The 17525-nt window shown below is 32.5% G+C and overlaps 3 protein-coding genes across 9 annotated transcripts in view; 1 reads left to right on the top strand and 2 right to left on the bottom strand.

Moving 5' to 3' along the window:
* The window catches only part of LOC130445656 (segment polarity protein dishevelled homolog DVL-3), a 29916-nt gene extending 28060 nt beyond the window's left edge, over window positions 1-1856 (bottom strand). For 4 of the 7 annotated variants that reach the window (XM_056781411.1, XM_056781413.1, XM_056781412.1 and 1 more), the window contains exon 1: window positions 1402-1856. In XM_056781411.1, the coding sequence (XP_056637389.1) occupies window positions 1402-1562 (161 nt within the window). In that variant the 5' untranslated portion in view covers window positions 1563-1856. The remainder of the gene's footprint in view (window positions 1-1401) is intronic. The other 3 variants (XM_056781414.1, XM_056781410.1, XM_056781415.1) reach the window with 2 other exon arrangements.
* Window positions 1857-2107: 251 nt separating this feature from the next.
* On the top strand, window positions 2108-3911 carry LOC130445655 (U6 snRNA-associated Sm-like protein LSm2). The gene is made up of 4 exons (XM_056781408.1): window positions 2108-2257; window positions 2317-2384; window positions 2439-2529; window positions 3736-3911. The coding sequence occupies exons 1-4, from the start codon at window positions 2255-2257 to the stop codon at window positions 3859-3861; spliced, it is 288 nt and encodes a 95-aa protein (XP_056637386.1). The 5' UTR covers window positions 2108-2254; the 3' UTR covers window positions 3862-3911.
* A 2151-nt stretch (window positions 3912-6062) lies between these two features.
* LOC130445654 (brain-specific homeobox protein homolog) lies at window positions 6063-17057 on the bottom strand. The gene is made up of 4 exons (XM_056781407.1): window positions 16650-17057; window positions 12998-13114; window positions 10921-11124; window positions 6063-6426 (listed from the first exon to the last, which is right to left on the bottom strand). Exons 1-4 carry the CDS (start codon window positions 16981-16983, stop codon window positions 6275-6277), a joined length of 807 nt encoding a protein of 268 aa, XP_056637385.1. The 5' UTR covers window positions 16984-17057; the 3' UTR covers window positions 6063-6274.
* Window positions 17058-17525: the final 468 nt, after the last annotated feature.

Genomic DNA, 17525 nt, shown 5'->3' with positions numbered 1-17525 from the left:
TATTACCAGCTTAAGGCATTAAGGTGCACCGAATTCAATAAAAGAAATATATGATAGACTCGAAGCTCATTAATTCTTCCCCTTATTTTTCCTCATACATTTATCTATAAAAAAATTGCATCTCTCAGAATCAAAACTATTTTTAAACTGTTTACTCTCCCAAATTCAATCTAACCCTAGGTGCACTTTCAGCACTGCCTTGCTCACAAGGTTAAAATGGGAGAATCTAGATTTGGAACACAGAGCACCCTATCCGGTGTTTGTAAGCCACAGATTTTTGTGGGGAGTGTAGTAACCCCCATATGATTACTCTTCCGCTCGGTTCGGCGGTCCATTACACTTAAGTGACGACTCTCTTACCCTAGTGCCATTTTACAGCAGCTAGCTCATACTTTGAGCAAGGGATGAAAATCAGTATGTCTATCACATCCAGTTTTTCATTTAGGTGGTGAGAGTAGTTGAATAATTTTGATTCTGTGAGATCTAATTTTGATAAATAAATAGTTTAGTATCATCTAATAAGCTGAAAGCATTAAAAAAACATGAATTAAGTGGCATCAATCAATATTGTCTAATCACATCATTGTAATTTGAATAAAATTCAATACATGTGGTATTAAACTTTTAGGGTGAGGTTCTCGTGAAATGTAAGCAAAGAACAGGGCTCTGATGTTTCACATGGCAAAATGAGTCAAATTTGAAGTTACATTATTATTGGCATACTCTCCACTGAAAAATCGGAGGTTGTGTCTGTAAATTTATAATATGAATTTCACATATCAGGATTCTTTATTACTTGATATGTACAATAACACAAATAATTGCTTTTATTCCATTTGACTTTTCCACATGGAGCTTTTGATTTAATGAAATTGTACTATAATTTGTAGAAACATCAAAATGTTCGAAGCAGTCCATCAATCCAATTGCTAATGAAATTTTATAAGAGTAATAGTCCTTTAAAACAGGTACCAAAAGAAACTACAGCACTGGTATGTACTTTAAAATCATGTTGTTCATTGAGAAAGTTGTGAATCAGAAAAAAAATCACTATAGTAAAATCTAAATCACGTCACTGTTCAAAAACTACTAACTTGAAAGAAGCACAATGAATTGATTGTGTGGAATTTGTCATATTTCTATACTATTTTAATACAAATTTCGAAATCTGCGGGTATTGTATAAATACATTTACATTCTAAAACCACTTCAAAAGTATCAATTCGAACACTAAACTTCTTATAAATAGTATATATTAACAAATTAATTTGTTTACATATACTTGTAAGGGTGTTAATATAAATATGGTAATGATTTATATTTTACGCCCATTTAAAACATGATATAACTTTTTCCAAACATTACATAAAAAATATTCTAATAAATAAAAAAACTTATTACCCAAAATCATCATCCATCGATTTAAAGAAAAATTTGTAGTTAGGCCTGTTGAGAACATTTTTAAAATCCACTAATGTAACTTTATCCGGGGAAATCGGTATTTTCACTAAATATGGGGTTTCTTCATCATCTATATGATATATAACTTTCGTTTCTTCCATTTTCTGGCACTATATAACAATATATAATTTATTTATCTGACAATAATAATTCACCTTTAGTAAACATGGCGGACAACATAGAACTACCACAGAACGTTTAATTTCATACATCACCCAACAATGTTTCCAGCTTTTCAGTGATCACAGGAAATATTTTGTGTATATAAAGGTGCCATCACATGGAGGGAATAGAAGTTTCAGAATAGACCAACCGTAAAAGACATTAAACATGTTTGATTAGTTTTTTCCTATATCATGGATGGAAATACTGCTTTTATTCTATGAATGGGAATAGTGTTGGGGGAAAGTAATGATTGGCTATTTCTATTACGCTCTGTCTATTCCAACGCCTCTATAATTCCCATGTCTCTATACCCTAATACTTTTTGAAGTATACGCCATAGAGAATAAAAGACATAGAGGTTTAAAGGAAACTATCAATGTAGCTATATATATAGATTGATTTTTGTAAGTGGCTTAATTTTGTATCAAGTCACTTATTAAATAATATTTCTTTAGTTTTCTCTTCTTAATGGATGTGTACCACTTTAGTTAATAGCACAATTCCAAAAAATCCGGAGGGTAGAGTAGCTACAATCCATAGATCTAGCCTCTATAACGCTTGAATTTTTTTTATTTAAGAAACAGACCATACATAACCTTATTAGTGTGTAGTATATTTATTCAACAAAATGGTAATATTTTAAAATAAAGGTAAATAAACAAACGTGATAATCGAATTATTATTTTTCAGTTGTTTTATTCGTTCTTCAAGTCTCTAATTGGTAAAGATGTAGTTGTTGAACTTAAAAATGATTTGAGGTAACTAAATTATGAATAATGTTTGGTTGAAATTTAAATGTTTTTCTGTTTTAGTATTTGTGGGACGTTGCATTCTGTGGATCAGTATTTAAATATAAAATTAACTGATATAAATGTAACTGATACGGAAAAGTATCCTCATATGGTAAGATTTGTTATCCACATCTTCACATAAAAAAAAATAACTTTATTTTTCTTTTCAATTCTAAACAGATTCCGCTTTTGTATGAAAAATGTAATTGATGATTTCTAACTTCATAACTCCAATGTTAAAAGTACTATTTGTTTATTTTTTATGTTCTTGTTATTGCATATCTTATTCATTGTTGGAAAAGGCCAGCAGTTTCTTTCACTGTTCAAAATCTGCTAATATTTTAGCCAAGTTACTAATTATCTAAACATTCTAAACCATTCTATATTTATTTTAAGATAAGCGCATCAATGGCAGACACTTTAGTGAGGATATTTCTTTTAAAAAATAATAAAAAAAAAGAAAGAATATCTCCCAAATTTAATGTATGGCTATTAGGTAGTTAGTGCTAAGTAAAATGACATAATTACAATTTTTTTTGATATGCATTTTTTATTACAAAATTCCAAATGACGTATTGTATAATAGAATATTTTTCTTGATGAATCGTCTAGATTTTATGAAGAAAATTTAATATTTTAATCTATTTTGGTCTTTACCCAAATATAACTTTAATATTACAGCATGAATATCAAAATAAATATTTGTTTCAACCCCTATAAATCTTTTTTTATCCTTAGTTGTCATATTTCATCAAAAATAAGTAGTAATTAAAAATTGTTTAGTCCTTTTTAATATTTGACAGTTTTCTTGTTTCTATATAAGTGAATCATTTCTAAAAATATTTTTTTTGTCTTTTGTTTGTTTTTGTTTTTTGACATTCCATGGTTCATTAATGCAGTTTTATTGTTTTTATCATATTGATGACTTTTCAATCTATTTTCCAAATATTGAAATGTCTGCCCTATGTAGATAGCTTCACAATTATTGGAAAGTAAATACTTGATTTTAGTTTAGTGAAATATTTGGATAATGTATCATGTCCTTTTTCGTAATAATAATTCAATAGTTGTTAGGAAAGTCCTTGTATATATGGTAAGGGAATGTTTAGTTTCTGTTTGATTCTTTAATTGATTATAGTATCTTTTATCCTTTTTTTTTGAATAGGTTTAGTGAACAAAATAGATTGAAACCTCAATATTTATAAAGGTTAATTTTCAATGAGAAGAGACCCCGATTTATCAAGAAAAAAAATATAAAGGAGTCTAAGAAGTTAAAGAAATTAATATTAAAATAATCATGTGAAACTTATGATTTCAGCTCTCCGTAAAAAATTGTTTTATAAGAGGTTCCGTTGTCAGATATGTTCAGTTACCTGGAGACGAAGTAGATACTCAACTTTTACAAGACGCTGCAAGAAAAGAAGCTTCAGCACCCACTAGATAAGCCCAAAATATTTCATAATTAAGTTATTGTTAATAAATGATTCCAGTATACTTTGTACAATTTTTAATTTATTCAAATCACCTTCTACTGTTGTTTTTTCAGATTAATTTCCAAAAGTTAGCTGCGAGAAATTAACAATTCAGCTGATTTTGTGACAACCATTATCTGTGGGAACCATGTACTTTCACTTGGTGAAAACTAAGCTCTGGAGGGCCAAAGCTCTACAGTAAGGGCTGCGGTTCTCGAATCTTGTGTTAGAAAATTACTGCATGCGCATATATCAATTTTGTTAAAAATTATTCTGAATGTTTTCCTACTTGGTTAGGTAGAGACCCTAAAAACGACCACCACTGGGATGTGAATACTCAGCGCTCTCAATGGCAGCTCCACGACTTCTACTGAAACGTGAAAAGTCCAGCACAAAACTGGGTTGAGTGCCAAACTGTGAAAAATCTCAGTACAACTCAAGTTTCTTCAAACGCAAGAGGATGCTTTGGTTGATTTTACATACAAAATGGAAACCATATTCAAAACGAAACGAAAACTAGGAGAAGATTCTGTAAAAGCGTTAAACAAGTTAAGAAGTAGTCAAAGAAAAGAGTATGTAAAGCACAAAAAGCATGTTGTTGGTCCAAAGACTAAACTGACTTTAGATGATATTAGAATCCTTTATTTTTATTTTACATCGTCTATAGTCTATGCTTGAATTAGATTTTTCTTTGTTTCAATATCGAGAAGATTAAACTTTTTGATGAGTTTTATGCATTTCAAGATAACACAAAACAACATTCATTTCTTATTGGTTTATGGGTAACTATTTATTATACACTGCCAGATGGGAACCGCAATGTAAAGGAGGTATGCAAAAAGACTTTTCCTAAAGAGAGCCACCATGGAAGGTTTAAGAATATCCCGCAATATCTAACTAACGTGCATTGATTATACTTAGCTTTTATAGTCCTTCTGTTCGATACTATTAGTACGATTTCTCTTTAGCATCAAAATAGGCTTAGTTTCGGCACAAAATTTCTGTCCAGCTATAAATAAATGCAATTCGAGCCCAATTCATGCGGTGTTTTGATAAATTAGCATTTTCTTATTCAATCGAGGCGTTATTTTTGCGATTTTGTTCTCTACACGCTCCAATAACAATACGTAAAAGTCGCTGTTTATTGTTTTTACCTTTTTAACATAATCGATGAATATTATACCATTAACATCAAAAAATACTGATGCTATAACCTAGAAAACTGACTTTTCCATCTTTTCACGGTTTGGAGTCTGTTCATTACGTAGAGACTACTCGGCCGACTGACGATCGGAATTGGATAAAGCCATGTTTCATCTATTGTCACATATCGACGAAACAATGCGAGTTTATTACGATTGACAGATCTAAACATTGCTGAGAATCATCAATTCCTTATTATTTTTAGTCTACGAGGTCTGGCTATTAAATAACGAGACTGCTTAGGAAAAAGGGTTTTATTATAAAACATTATTTGCTTTATCGCTTCCATCGACTCAAATCGGGTACCTTTCAAAGCAGATCTTTTTTCTACCCTTTAAAGGAAATCTGAGCAGTCCCGTTGACGCCAGAGCTTTTGATCAGGTGTCAGATTTTTTGGCATCAACTTTTCACAGACTTTTGTCATGTGTAAAATTTTTCTAATCGTTTCTTTATCGGCGTTTACAGCCTCGGTAATTCTCCGGATGCTCATTCGACGATCTGCACGCACAATTTGGTTGATTTTGGTCACTGTTTCCGGAGTTGAAACAGTCACAGGGCGACTTGGGCGCTGGCCATCTTCAGTGCTCTTTCGGCTCTCAATAAAGCGCACATATACTATAATAGTGACGGAAACGTGTTTTTGGGATGTGCATAGACAAGATATTCAGATACCCAACGCACGTCTCGTTATTTAATAGCCAGACCTCGTATTGTGAGCCCGCGTGGCAGCCATTTCAATTATAGCTTTTGCTTGTTCAAATATTGAGGCGCTTTTTTTGGGGCGTCCTCGGTATTTATTTCTCCTTTAAGCAAACCACTTTTCCACGGTTAATTTTTCCGCGGCAATAGTATGATAACTGTCAAGTTTTTTTAAGGTTAAAGCTAACTGATATTGATATGGATTTAATACTAGTAGCGCCGTCTATGTGTCAGTATATAACCTAATACTCTGAAATGAGAAAGACGAAGAGAGCTTTTTAAATATATTTTTAATAGTAATTCAAACGAAAAAATGCGAATTTTACATTGCACGTCAAATTAAAAACTAACATTACATGAATATAATATATGTACATGTCACAATTACTCTCTATAAATACGTTCTAAATATAAATAACAATCACAAAAATTAATAAAAAAAGGAAATTCATAAAAAAATTAATAATACAACAAAAATAGAAATTAAACTCTTTTAAAGTTAATTTGCTTAGCGTCTCCCACTATATCAATGTCACTTTCGCAATCGCTCAAATCTGAATTCGTTAACGATAGTCCGGAACTTCCCATCGGTATTTGTTTTTCTTGACAGGTGTTCCTTAAGTTTTGATTAGTTCCTAAAAAACATAAAATTTCAAGCTTAAACAATAAGAAAATTAAAGCTACTGACATCAATGTAATCTCAATTGGAATTTCTAAAAAAGTTGATTATACGAGGTCTAGCTATTAAATAACGAGACTGCGCGCCTAGATGGCGTCCTAGATGGGTGTTAGGTATCAGTTTGAAATCTCAAATTTCTTGTTAAATTGAAGATGACCAGCGCCCAGATCGTCGAGTGAGCATCCGGAGGATTACGGAGGCTGTAAACGCCGATAAAGAAACGATTAGAAAAATTTTACACACGACAAAAGTCTGTGAAAAGTTGATGCCAAAAAATCTGACACCTGATCAAAAGCTCTGGCGTCAACGGGTCTGCTCAGATTTCCTTTAAAGGTTAGAAAAAAGATCTGCTTTGAAAGGGACCCGATTTGAGTCGATGGAAGCGGTAAAGCAAAAAACGGCAGAGCTCCTAAAGGCACTCACCGGAGAAGGTTTTTACAACTGCTTCGATCAATGTAAAAAACGTATGGAAAGGTGTGTTGCGAGGGGAGGGGAGTATATTGAAGGGAAGCATTCGGATGTAGATAAGAAATGATAACTTCGAACTTCCCAAAGTATTTAATAGCTATTTCGTTATCTGATGACATTTTTTCTTCAGTTATTGTCTACTGTCGAATTGTTTCTAACATCTGCCTAAGTAACCGAAACTAGTCGAAACGAAAGTCGAATAATCCAAGTTCAGGTGACCTAGGTGGCCACTTCGTTGATCTATGTCTTCCAATCCACCTTCTTTCAAACTGGTTTTCCAGAACCCGTCGCATATCAAGACCATAATGTGATGGTGCACCATCTTGTTGGAACCAAAGACTGGTATTCAGGTTTCCCTATTATTTGGAATTCCACCTTTAGATCCGGAAGTACTACCATACGACGATGAATATTGCTTAGCTGTTAAATTCCCGAGGACGAAATTTTTCCCTGACGATTCTTATCTAAACATTGATTATTTGGTGTCGCTGGATTACTTGGTTTGAATCCATTGGTAATTTTTCCGAGTCCAGTAGCAAAAAATGTTTCGGTTTACTGTACATCTTAAATAAAACGTTGAGAATACTACACTACTACACTATTGATGAAATTTGATCTTTCATGACAATGCCTTATGGAGTCTGACCGAATCATTTCCTGAGAGTTCATAAACAAGTTGAACTTTGTATGAGTGCAATTCTAATTTCTTTAAAAAATTTACTACAAACGACTGTCTAACATATTGTTGTAAGGTAATTTCTTTTGTAGTTTTATGAGAGCTGTCATTACTTCTTTTGTAGTTTCGTGAGAGCTGTCATCTATTTCTTTTGTAGTTTCGTGAGAGCTGTCACTATTTCTTTTATAGTTTCGTGAGAGCTGTCATCTATTTCTTTTGTAGTTTCGTGAGAATTGTCATCTATTTCTTTTGTAGTTTCATGAGAGCTGTCACTATTTCTTTTATAGTTTCGTGAGAGCTGTCATTACTTCTTTTGTAGTTTCGTGAGAGCTGTCATCTATTTCTTTTGTAGTTTCGTGAGAGCTGTCATCTATTTCATTTGTAGTTTTATGAGAGCTGTGATCTATTTCTTTTGTAATTTCGCGAGAGCTGTCACTATTTCTTTTATAGTTTCATGAGAGCTGTCATCTATTTCTTTTGTAGTTTTATGAGAGCTGTCATCTATTTCTTTTGTAGTTTTATGAGAGCTGTCATCTATTTCTTTTGTAGTTTTATGAGAGCTGTTATCTATTCCTTTTGTAGTTTCGTGAGAATTGTTATCTATTTCTTTTGTAGTTTCATGAGAGCTGTCACTATTTCTTTTATAGCTTCGTGAGAGCTGTCATCTATTTCTTTTGTAGTTTTATGAGAGTTGTCATCTATTTCTTTTGTAGTTTTATGGGAGCTGTCATCTATTTCTTTTGTAGTTTTATGGGAGCTGTCATCTATTTCTTTTGTAGTTTCGTGAGAATTGTTATCTATTTCTTATGTAGTTTCATGAGAGCTGTCACTATTTCTTTTGTAGTTTTATGAGAAATGTCATCTATTTCTTTTGTAGTTTTATGAGAGCTGTCATCTATTTCTTTTGTAGTTTCGTGAGAATTGTCATCTATTTCTTTTGTAGTTTTATGAGAGCTGTCATCTATTTCTTTTGTAGTTTTATGAGAAATGTCATCTATTTCTTTTGTAGTTTCGTGAGAATTGTCATCTATTTCTTTTGTAGTTTCATGAGAGCTGTCACTATTTCTTTTATAGCTTCGTGAGAGCTGTCATCTATTTCTTTTGTAGTTTTATGAGAGCTGTCATCTATTTCTTTTATAGTTTCGTGAGAGCTGTCATCTATTTCTTTTATAGTTTCGTGAGAGCTGTCATTACTTCTTTTGTAGTTTCGTGAGAGCTGTCATCTATTTCTTTTATAGTTTCGTGAGAGCTGTCATCTATTTCTTTTATAGTTTCGTGAGAGCTGTCATTACTTCTTTTGTAGTTTCGTGAGAGCTGTCATCTATTTCTTTTGTAGTTTCGTGAGAGCTGTCATCTATTTCTTTTGTAGTTTCGTGAGAGCTGTGATCTATTTCTTTTGTAGTTTTATGAGAGCTGTCATCTATTTCTTTTGTAGTTTCGTGAGAATTGTCATCTATTTCTTTTGTAATTTTGTAAGGTTTGTCTTCTATTTCTTTTTTACTTGCGTGAGTGTTGTTTTCTAATAACAGCCCCTTTGTCTGTTTGTTTGTATAGTGAGATAATTATTTGGAGCTTGAGTTGGAAGAACGTTAATACCAGAAAAATTTATCGTCTATGAAAAAATTCGAAGAAAATCTTATAAATTTTGATGTTTTCTGAAAGTCTTGTTATTGTATATATACTATTTTGTAAAATACACGGGATTTTGCTTCAAATTACCAAATAATTGGCGTTTTATAGTGAAATACGATGAAGCTCGGCTATAATACAATTTTAATGACGTCCCCAAGGAATAATCAGGAACCAGAGATTGGCGTTAAGGTTTTCCCGTTGTTTTATAAACGACTGTCACAAGCCTATCGAAGAGGATTTTCCCATATTCCACAATAACCTTCGTCAACGATGGATAATGGTCAATGGTTACATACGAGGGCGGGCTCAAAAAATGTCCGACTATTTGGAAAAAAATATATTGTTTTTCAAAATAACCTCTTTTCAGTTCCATGTACTTTGATTTACTGTATATGACGGATTGTCGTTAAAAAAATTAGATGTGCTGCGTATATACCTATTTTCCGAAACTTTTTGGAATGGTCCTTTTCTTTATTTCCAAACTTTAGTAATCTAAATCACTGACCTGTAATCCCTCTCAAGTTTTAGAGCCAACAAAACGTAAACAAAAAGAATAATTACAGGGTTGCTACTTAAGTTCTGAGATATGGCAAGACATACCGTGAGATTGAGCTCTGATTCCTTTAGCATACATTCAATATTGCATTAGGATTTAGCTGTCAAATAGATTTGTTCGCGTTGGATACCGCATAGTTTGACAATCGCTCATAAAAAGCTCGTATTTTAACAAAAGTCACCACCACGATAACTCGAGCTGTCAAACAATAACGTTTTTCAATAGTAAACACATTGAATTGATTGGTATATTTGGTAATGGCATACCTTTCATTTTTAATGTAAATATTTTTTAACATCTAGCTCACCCTATAATCTGGTGGAGTTTACATGTACAAATATTGCGTCATCTACTTGCTATCTGGCCGAATTTACTACCACCCGAAGTGATTATCTTTGGAAAGATATAATTTATTTAAAAACATGATAGTTTTATCAATTTTATCGTTTTTATTTATTCCTATCAACTTTTCTTCTGGAATCGATGAGAACATAAACGAAATACTAAACTTCCTTTTCGTTATTAAAGATACCATAACCTGAAAATCGAATCCCGGCTTCTTGAGGGAGCGTACCCAATCTTAAACATCAATTAAGGCAAGTTCACAACTTAATGAACTAAATTATGATATAAGATGGCGGCTGAGATCTAAGATCTTTTCCACTTGGAAACAAAATTATCAAAGCTGCTTCTCTCATTTCCCTTTCGCAAGATGTTCTCCTTCAATTTTGTCGTTGACTATTAATATACAGAGTGACTTAACTATGTTAAACCTCCATTATCTAAATTTTGGTTGGTAATATTTATTATGGTGGTATTTACTTTATTGTCATGTTTATTGTTTTTTTTCTGGAAATATAATGAACTTATTTCAACTAGATAAAACAGAATTGCTGTAATTTCGGAACTATAGCTACATATACAGGGTGTTTTGGAACTGAAATGAGTACATGACGTAAAATATTCTGTGACCTGTATACAGGGTCCAGCAAAATTATGACTTTTATGAAAAATTGTTCCCATATTTTCTGTTTATGTCACATTTCTTGAAATATGACACTACCCCATATTAAAATTTATTTTAGTAGATTTTGTAGATGAATTCACTAAAGTATTACCCAATTTTTCTGTCGACTCTAAAGGTATTTTCACTGAATTCGTGGCTTTTTCTTCTTGGACTTTTCTCAACTGTTTTTTGTGCTTCATTCTTCGATTTTGAAACCATGTTTTAACTTGAGTTTCGCTTAGACTTAGCGCACTAGCCAATTCAACTCGTTCTGGAGTCGATAAGTACCTCTGTGCCGAAAATCTCTTCTCTAAACCTTAAAATGAGAAATAAGTCAAGGAATTATCTGTGAAATGTTCCGAGAATATTGGAATAAGAAGGAAAACAATATTAGAATATAAGTAACATTGGCCGAAGGAACGAATGCTGGAATGAAAAGTTTTCTGTTACTTATACTATTTTCTCTATTTCGGCTTGTATTTACATTATTTATTTATAGAAAAATTGTAAAAATTATAGATTAGGGGAATTAAGCAGTAGCGTAAGTGGTCAGTTGGTAGTATTGATTCAAGTTTGACAGTTGACTTTGACAATATAATTTGAATTTAAAAGATTGTTTAAATCAGGAAAAAACTCAGAATGTCGTGTGAAGAACTCATTATAGTTTATTGTAAATAATATCTTAAAATTGAAATAAATTATTATATCATATCACCTTTATACATGCCCAAATAATGCATCGTCCAATCAGTTCTCAAAGTAAAAATGTTGTTCAGGGGCACCAACCCTCTACAGAAAATTACCAAAAGTCATTGAAGAATGGAATGCTAAGAGCTAAAATGCGTTCGAGAATACCTAAACAAAGAATTTATACTAAAATACAAGTGACAGAAGGCTTTTCATTCGAGAAAATTCCAAACGAATGCTGCAATGGCCTTCTGTTACGAGTTTTTTGGTTTTCTTTATATTATTTTCTATGTTTCGGCTTGTATTCACAATATATACATTAGAAAAATTACACCACAACGTGGGTGGTCAGTTGGTAGCATTGATTCAAGTTTGACAGTTGACTTTGAAAGTATTATTCGAATTCAAAAGTTTGCTCAAATCATTCATTTTAAGGTTAGTTCTGTCCAAGATATTCCTTCACTATAGATTTGAATGTTTTTCACATATTTCATAACTACATTCACTTTTTCTAAAAACTCATTATAATTTTGGTTGTCTAATTGAGGTGGTTACTCCAGAAAACATCAAAAAAGTTCAAAAATTGGTTAAATCTAATCGTAAATTGAAATTGCGGCAGATAGCTAATGCGGTAAATATATCAGAAGGTAGTGTGTTTACAATTTTTGATCATTATAAAGCTTTTTTCAAAGCGGGTGCCGCGTTTACTCACAGTCGATCAAAAACAACAACGTTTCGACGATTCAGTGTAGTGTTTGGTCATGTTTACACGTGATAAATAAAACTTTTTGCGTCGATATGTGGCAATGGATCCATCACTTCACTCAGGAATCAAAACGATCATCATCTGAGGGAACTGCAGCCAGTGAATCACATCGGAAGCGTCCAAATGCACCACAGTCACTTGGGAAGGTTATGGCTTCAGTATTTTGGGATGCGCATGGAATATTCTTCATCTCCAAAAAGGAAAGACAATCAATAGCGAATACTAAATAGAGTTGTTGGATCGTTTGAATGCAAAAATCAAGGAGAAATGGCTTCATATATCGACTGTTTCACCAAAACAATGCACCGATTCACAAGTCGATGGCAACGATGGTTAAATCGAACGAATTACACTTCGAATCGCTCCCTCATTCACCGTATAGTCCAGATCTGACTCCCAGCTGCTGTCATCACTTCTCCTAAACCTCCTTTGATGTTTAAAAAACCTGACGGTAGCTCTGTATATACGCCAGCCTTCATAATATATTAGAGCTTCTACTCGAAACTCTCCATATATACGTTGATACATCCAAAACTCCAAATGGAGTTGCTGTCATCACTTCTCACCAACCTCCCTTGATATTTAAAAAACCTACAGAAAATTGTAATATAACAAACAGAATTGCTAGATGGCGTTGGAGAAACTAGATCTCGAGATTATAGTATCTCTTCAATATTGAAATAAATACTTTCACTTTAAATGTGTCACACTGTATATGTGTTGTCAATAAACTCACCTGTTAGCTGAGGATCACTAAACACCGTGCGGGCTTTCCTTCTTCGACAATGCTTGAGAGCGTTTAAGGATATTTCGCTGGCCGAACTTCCAAATAAAGCATGATGGAAAGGAATACCTGCAATCAAATAAGTTGGTGAATTTTTTTTCGTAAAAATAATGGAAAAGTGAGTTTCTTAATCAAACGTTCGATTTCAGTCAAAGAGTTAACATATTAACTGGTCAGATAAATATTTCCGAAGTTTTGTCTGTTCATATGATTTCCTTATGAAGTGGAAGATTTGCACGGTGTTCTAACCTCAAAATTACCTACAAATTCTAGAAATTACTTTAATTTCTTAATATGTCTATCTCACTTGGACAATAAGGAGAGATCGCGATTATTTATAGATATAAAATCTTGTAATTTTGATTGACTTTAAACTTCTAGACTGCTAGTATAGGTGGCTGAAGTGAAGACGATTTGAAGAATGCTGTGGAAGAAATACGAAATGGTTGGATGATGGTTTATAGGGCCTCTTCAATTTAGAATATTTCACGAAAAGAAAGAAGATTAAAAAGGACCATCACCAACCTTTGGTGCAGACGTCGAAAAAAGACTGAGCAAGCATATAAAAGACATGCAGTCACGAGGTTTTGCTTTGACTATCAATGATTTAACAATCGTTACATTTAAGTATGCTGAGCAATTAGGAATTAAACACATATTTAATATGATATCAGAGAAGGCGGGCTGTGATTGGTTGAGAGTGTTTTTGAAAAGAAATTCCGATATTTCATTGGGGAAATAGACGAATCCTGGTTGCAATTGAATAATCGACCAGGTCATGTTTTGGCCGAAAAAGTTGGCAAAGCTATAACTATGTCAACCTAACCTAACCTAACTTAATCTAACCTAACCTAAGTTCAACAGAAAAAGTTCACTCAAGGACGGTAATTGGTTGTTGTAATGCTGAAGGTAATTTTATGCCTCCGCGTACATTATAAAAGTTCAAAGGAAAAAACGTAAATTCGAAGATGGACTGGAGTTAAAAGACTTGAAAGGTAAAGGGAAAGGCAAAAAAAGCACAAGCTGTCTCTCCCAGAACATTCCCGAATACTCTGGGAGAGATGGCAAGTCTTAGTTTTTTTTTTAAAAAGTTATAATTATATTTTTTAATTAATCAAAATTATTTATTCTTGTTTTTTTGTGAGAGTTTAAGTCAGACTTAATTTTCTATATAATTTCAATGTTTTATTCAATAAAATTCCTTTCCATTAGAGTCTTAAAGTTACTGGAATTATCCTAAACGTAAAAGAAAATTATAATGAAAAGTTGTATAACAATTTTTTTAATATTCCATCTGTAACCTACAAAACTAATTTTATAATTGGAAGATCCTCCATTTCTAATTTGCTCTGGTAATATCAGTCATAAATTATAGAAGATGATAATGGAATAGATGTTAATGTTAAATCTATTTCTATTGATTCGGACAAATTATATTTTCAAGAAAATACTCCGCGTTTAATTAATCAAGGTGAATTAAATTATTCCATTAGAGATTTATAATGATGAAGATCTAAAACAGAATTTATCAGATCTCGCTAACAACTTCGGAGGGTGTTAATACCATACAGACGATTTCTTATCGAAAAACCAAAGTGAGGTTTATTTTTATTATACTGATATTCCTGGAACCACAAAAAAATGTTTATTCTCCGAAATGCAATTTGAAAACTATTTTATCAGATAACGGGAATAAGAAATATTGTCTTGAGATGAAGATTGGATTTTCTAGTTCGAGATATGTTTTTTGTTTGTCTATGTTGAGAAAGTATTTTTTTTCAAAATCTTCTGTTTTCCTTGCCTGGGGGATAGCAGAACCAGAAAACATCATTTTGTAAGAAAAAAATGGCCTATTCGAAACGAATATACTTATAGAAAGACAGAAATGATTTATTGTCAAAAAATTGTTACAATTTGTAGACAAAAGCTTGTGAAAACTTAAAAACATACATACAAATAATTAAATAAAGGTACAAATCCACAATTAATGCCCTCAAATTATTGCAAAATGCGGGAAAAGATTAAATCGATTTGATTTCAGTTGGCAAATGATTGTGCATTTTTTTCGCATTGTAAAATATTGAGCCCCTAGAGAAAGAGAGACAGAGAGAGAAATAATTTATTGTCAAAAAATTGTTACAATTTGTAGACAAAAGCTTGTGAAAACTTGAAAACATACATACAAATAATTAAGTAAAGGTACAAATCCACAATTAATGCCCTCAAATTATTGCAAAATGCGGGAAAAGATTATATCGATTTGATTTCAGTTGGCAAATGATTGTACATTTTTTTCGTATTGTAAAATATCGAGCCCCTAGAGATAGAGAGAGAGAGAAATAATTTATTGTCAAAAAATTGTTACAATTTGTAGACAAAAGCTTGTAAAATCTAAAAAAAGAAGCATAAAAATAACTAAATAAAGATACAAATACAATCAAAATTCAATATACAGAAGAAAAACATAATGAGTAACAAAATTATAAGTAAATATTATTATTAAAATAGAAATCGTATGCAGAGTAGAAGGCATTTACCAGTAAATATGCCCTCAAATTATTGCGGAATGCGGGAAAAGATTATATCAATTTTAATCCAATTGGCAAGTGATTGTGCATTTTTTTCGCATTGTGAAATATCGAGCCCTTAACTAATTCTGAACTTGGAGTAGGTTGGTAAAGGTCGTGCTTCGTGTTCCTAACTGCAAAGATCTTTCCGAAATTACGAATTAGACAAACGGATTCAAAGATAAATAAGAAACGAAGAATCAGAATTTTCAAACTTTTTAAAAAATTCCCCTGCCCTGCCGTTTAGTCCCGAGTAATCATATTAATACTCATTTAGTATAACTTGTCATCATTTCAAATAAAAATTTATTTTCAATATAGAGAGTGTTTCATAAAAAATGGCCGCATAGAGGGGACTAAGCTCATGTGCAGCCCTAGCGAAATAGTTTGGAAGGAACGTCATGTTTCGAATCGCTTTTAATTTGTGCCAGATCAGAAGTTTGTTAAATCAACTGTGTTCTGTGATGAAACGTTAAATTGTTCAATTGGCAAATGATTGTGCATTTTTTCGCATTGTAAAATATTGAGTCCTTAACTAATTCTGGACGTGAAGTAGCTCCGCGTTCCTAAGTGCAACGATGTTTCTGAAATTGGAGAACTGTGCTTGCTAATTAGACAATGTCAGAATTTTTAATCTTTTTAAAGAAGTCCTTGCTGTTTAGTCCGAGTAATTATCTAACAGTTTTCTTTTGTAGTTTGAAGGTTTCATTCAAATTGAGTACCCCAGAATTGAAGGGCATATCGGAGATGCGACTCAATAAGGGCATAATAGACTGTGGTGGATATGGAAGGTGGATGGATAAGTTCAGTTCTTTGAAAACTGATCTCAGCGCAAAGCAGGAGAAACTAAATTTTTTATATAAGGCGACAATTCGTAACTTTTCGATTTGAAGGAATTGTCCACAACAAGCCCTAAGAATTTTACGGTGGTGTTGTATAAAAAATATTTAGCAACATGAGCATCAAATACGTTTCTCAATAAAACAATAATCCTTCGACTGCGGGAAATCCAAGAACTACGAAAATATTTTACATACCTTGTGTGAGAAAATAAGGATCCGTCATATTTTTATAAGGAGGACCGAGATAAGCTCCTAACGCTCCCATAACTTGTATGTATCCGGTTTCTGGTTGGGTATAACTTTGCATCATACCACCCGGCACAACATTCGATTGAAAATAACTATAACCACTTTTTTCCGGCGACACCACCCGTTTATCCAGAGCTTTCGTATACTGAAATACTTTTTCCCGATCGACACCGTCAATATTTTGCTCCTGTTCCGATTTTTGTCTGTACAGGATATCTTCTATAAGAAACGAAGTTCGATTTTGTCCTAAATTTGTATCGTTTAAATGCAAATCGGCCATTATTTTATGGTCAGGATCAGATTTAGTGGTTCAGAAGATTAAGTTGTTCAATTGTTAGCAAACAATCACTATCTGATGTTTAAAACCCGCCAACGCTTGCTCGATTTACCCAAGTTCCGCCTACTATGTCATTTCAACCCTTAAACGGGGGAAGTAAGTTTTGATAACGTCTGTGAAGTGGCGAGGTTAGTTAACAAGGGTTGATTTGGTATCAGCAGAGATTGATTAACGGATAATTGTGTTTCTAAGTTAATTACGTTCGGTTTCGTTCATTGTCTCCAATAAGAGATAAGAGTATTTGCAACTCGAAAATTATATTCGCAAATTTTCTTAAAATGTTACTTCAATTCAATAATAAATAAGAAGAAATAGGGTAGAAGTACAATTTGTGGTCAGTTTAAGTGATTAAAAATTAGAAATTCAAACAAAAACGCTGAATAGATAAATAGCGGTGAGAATTGTACAGAACAAAGGGTTGCAGTATTTTTTTTAATACATCAAATATATTCTTTTGTACCATTTGTGGACACATTGGTCTATAA

Source organism: Diorhabda sublineata, chromosome 6, assembly GCF_026230105.1.
Source record: "Diorhabda sublineata isolate icDioSubl1.1 chromosome 6, icDioSubl1.1, whole genome shotgun sequence".
In the NCBI taxonomy this organism is placed as follows: Eukaryota; Metazoa; Arthropoda; class Insecta; order Coleoptera; family Chrysomelidae; genus Diorhabda; species Diorhabda sublineata.
This window is presented reverse-complemented; position numbering and strand designations above follow the sequence as displayed.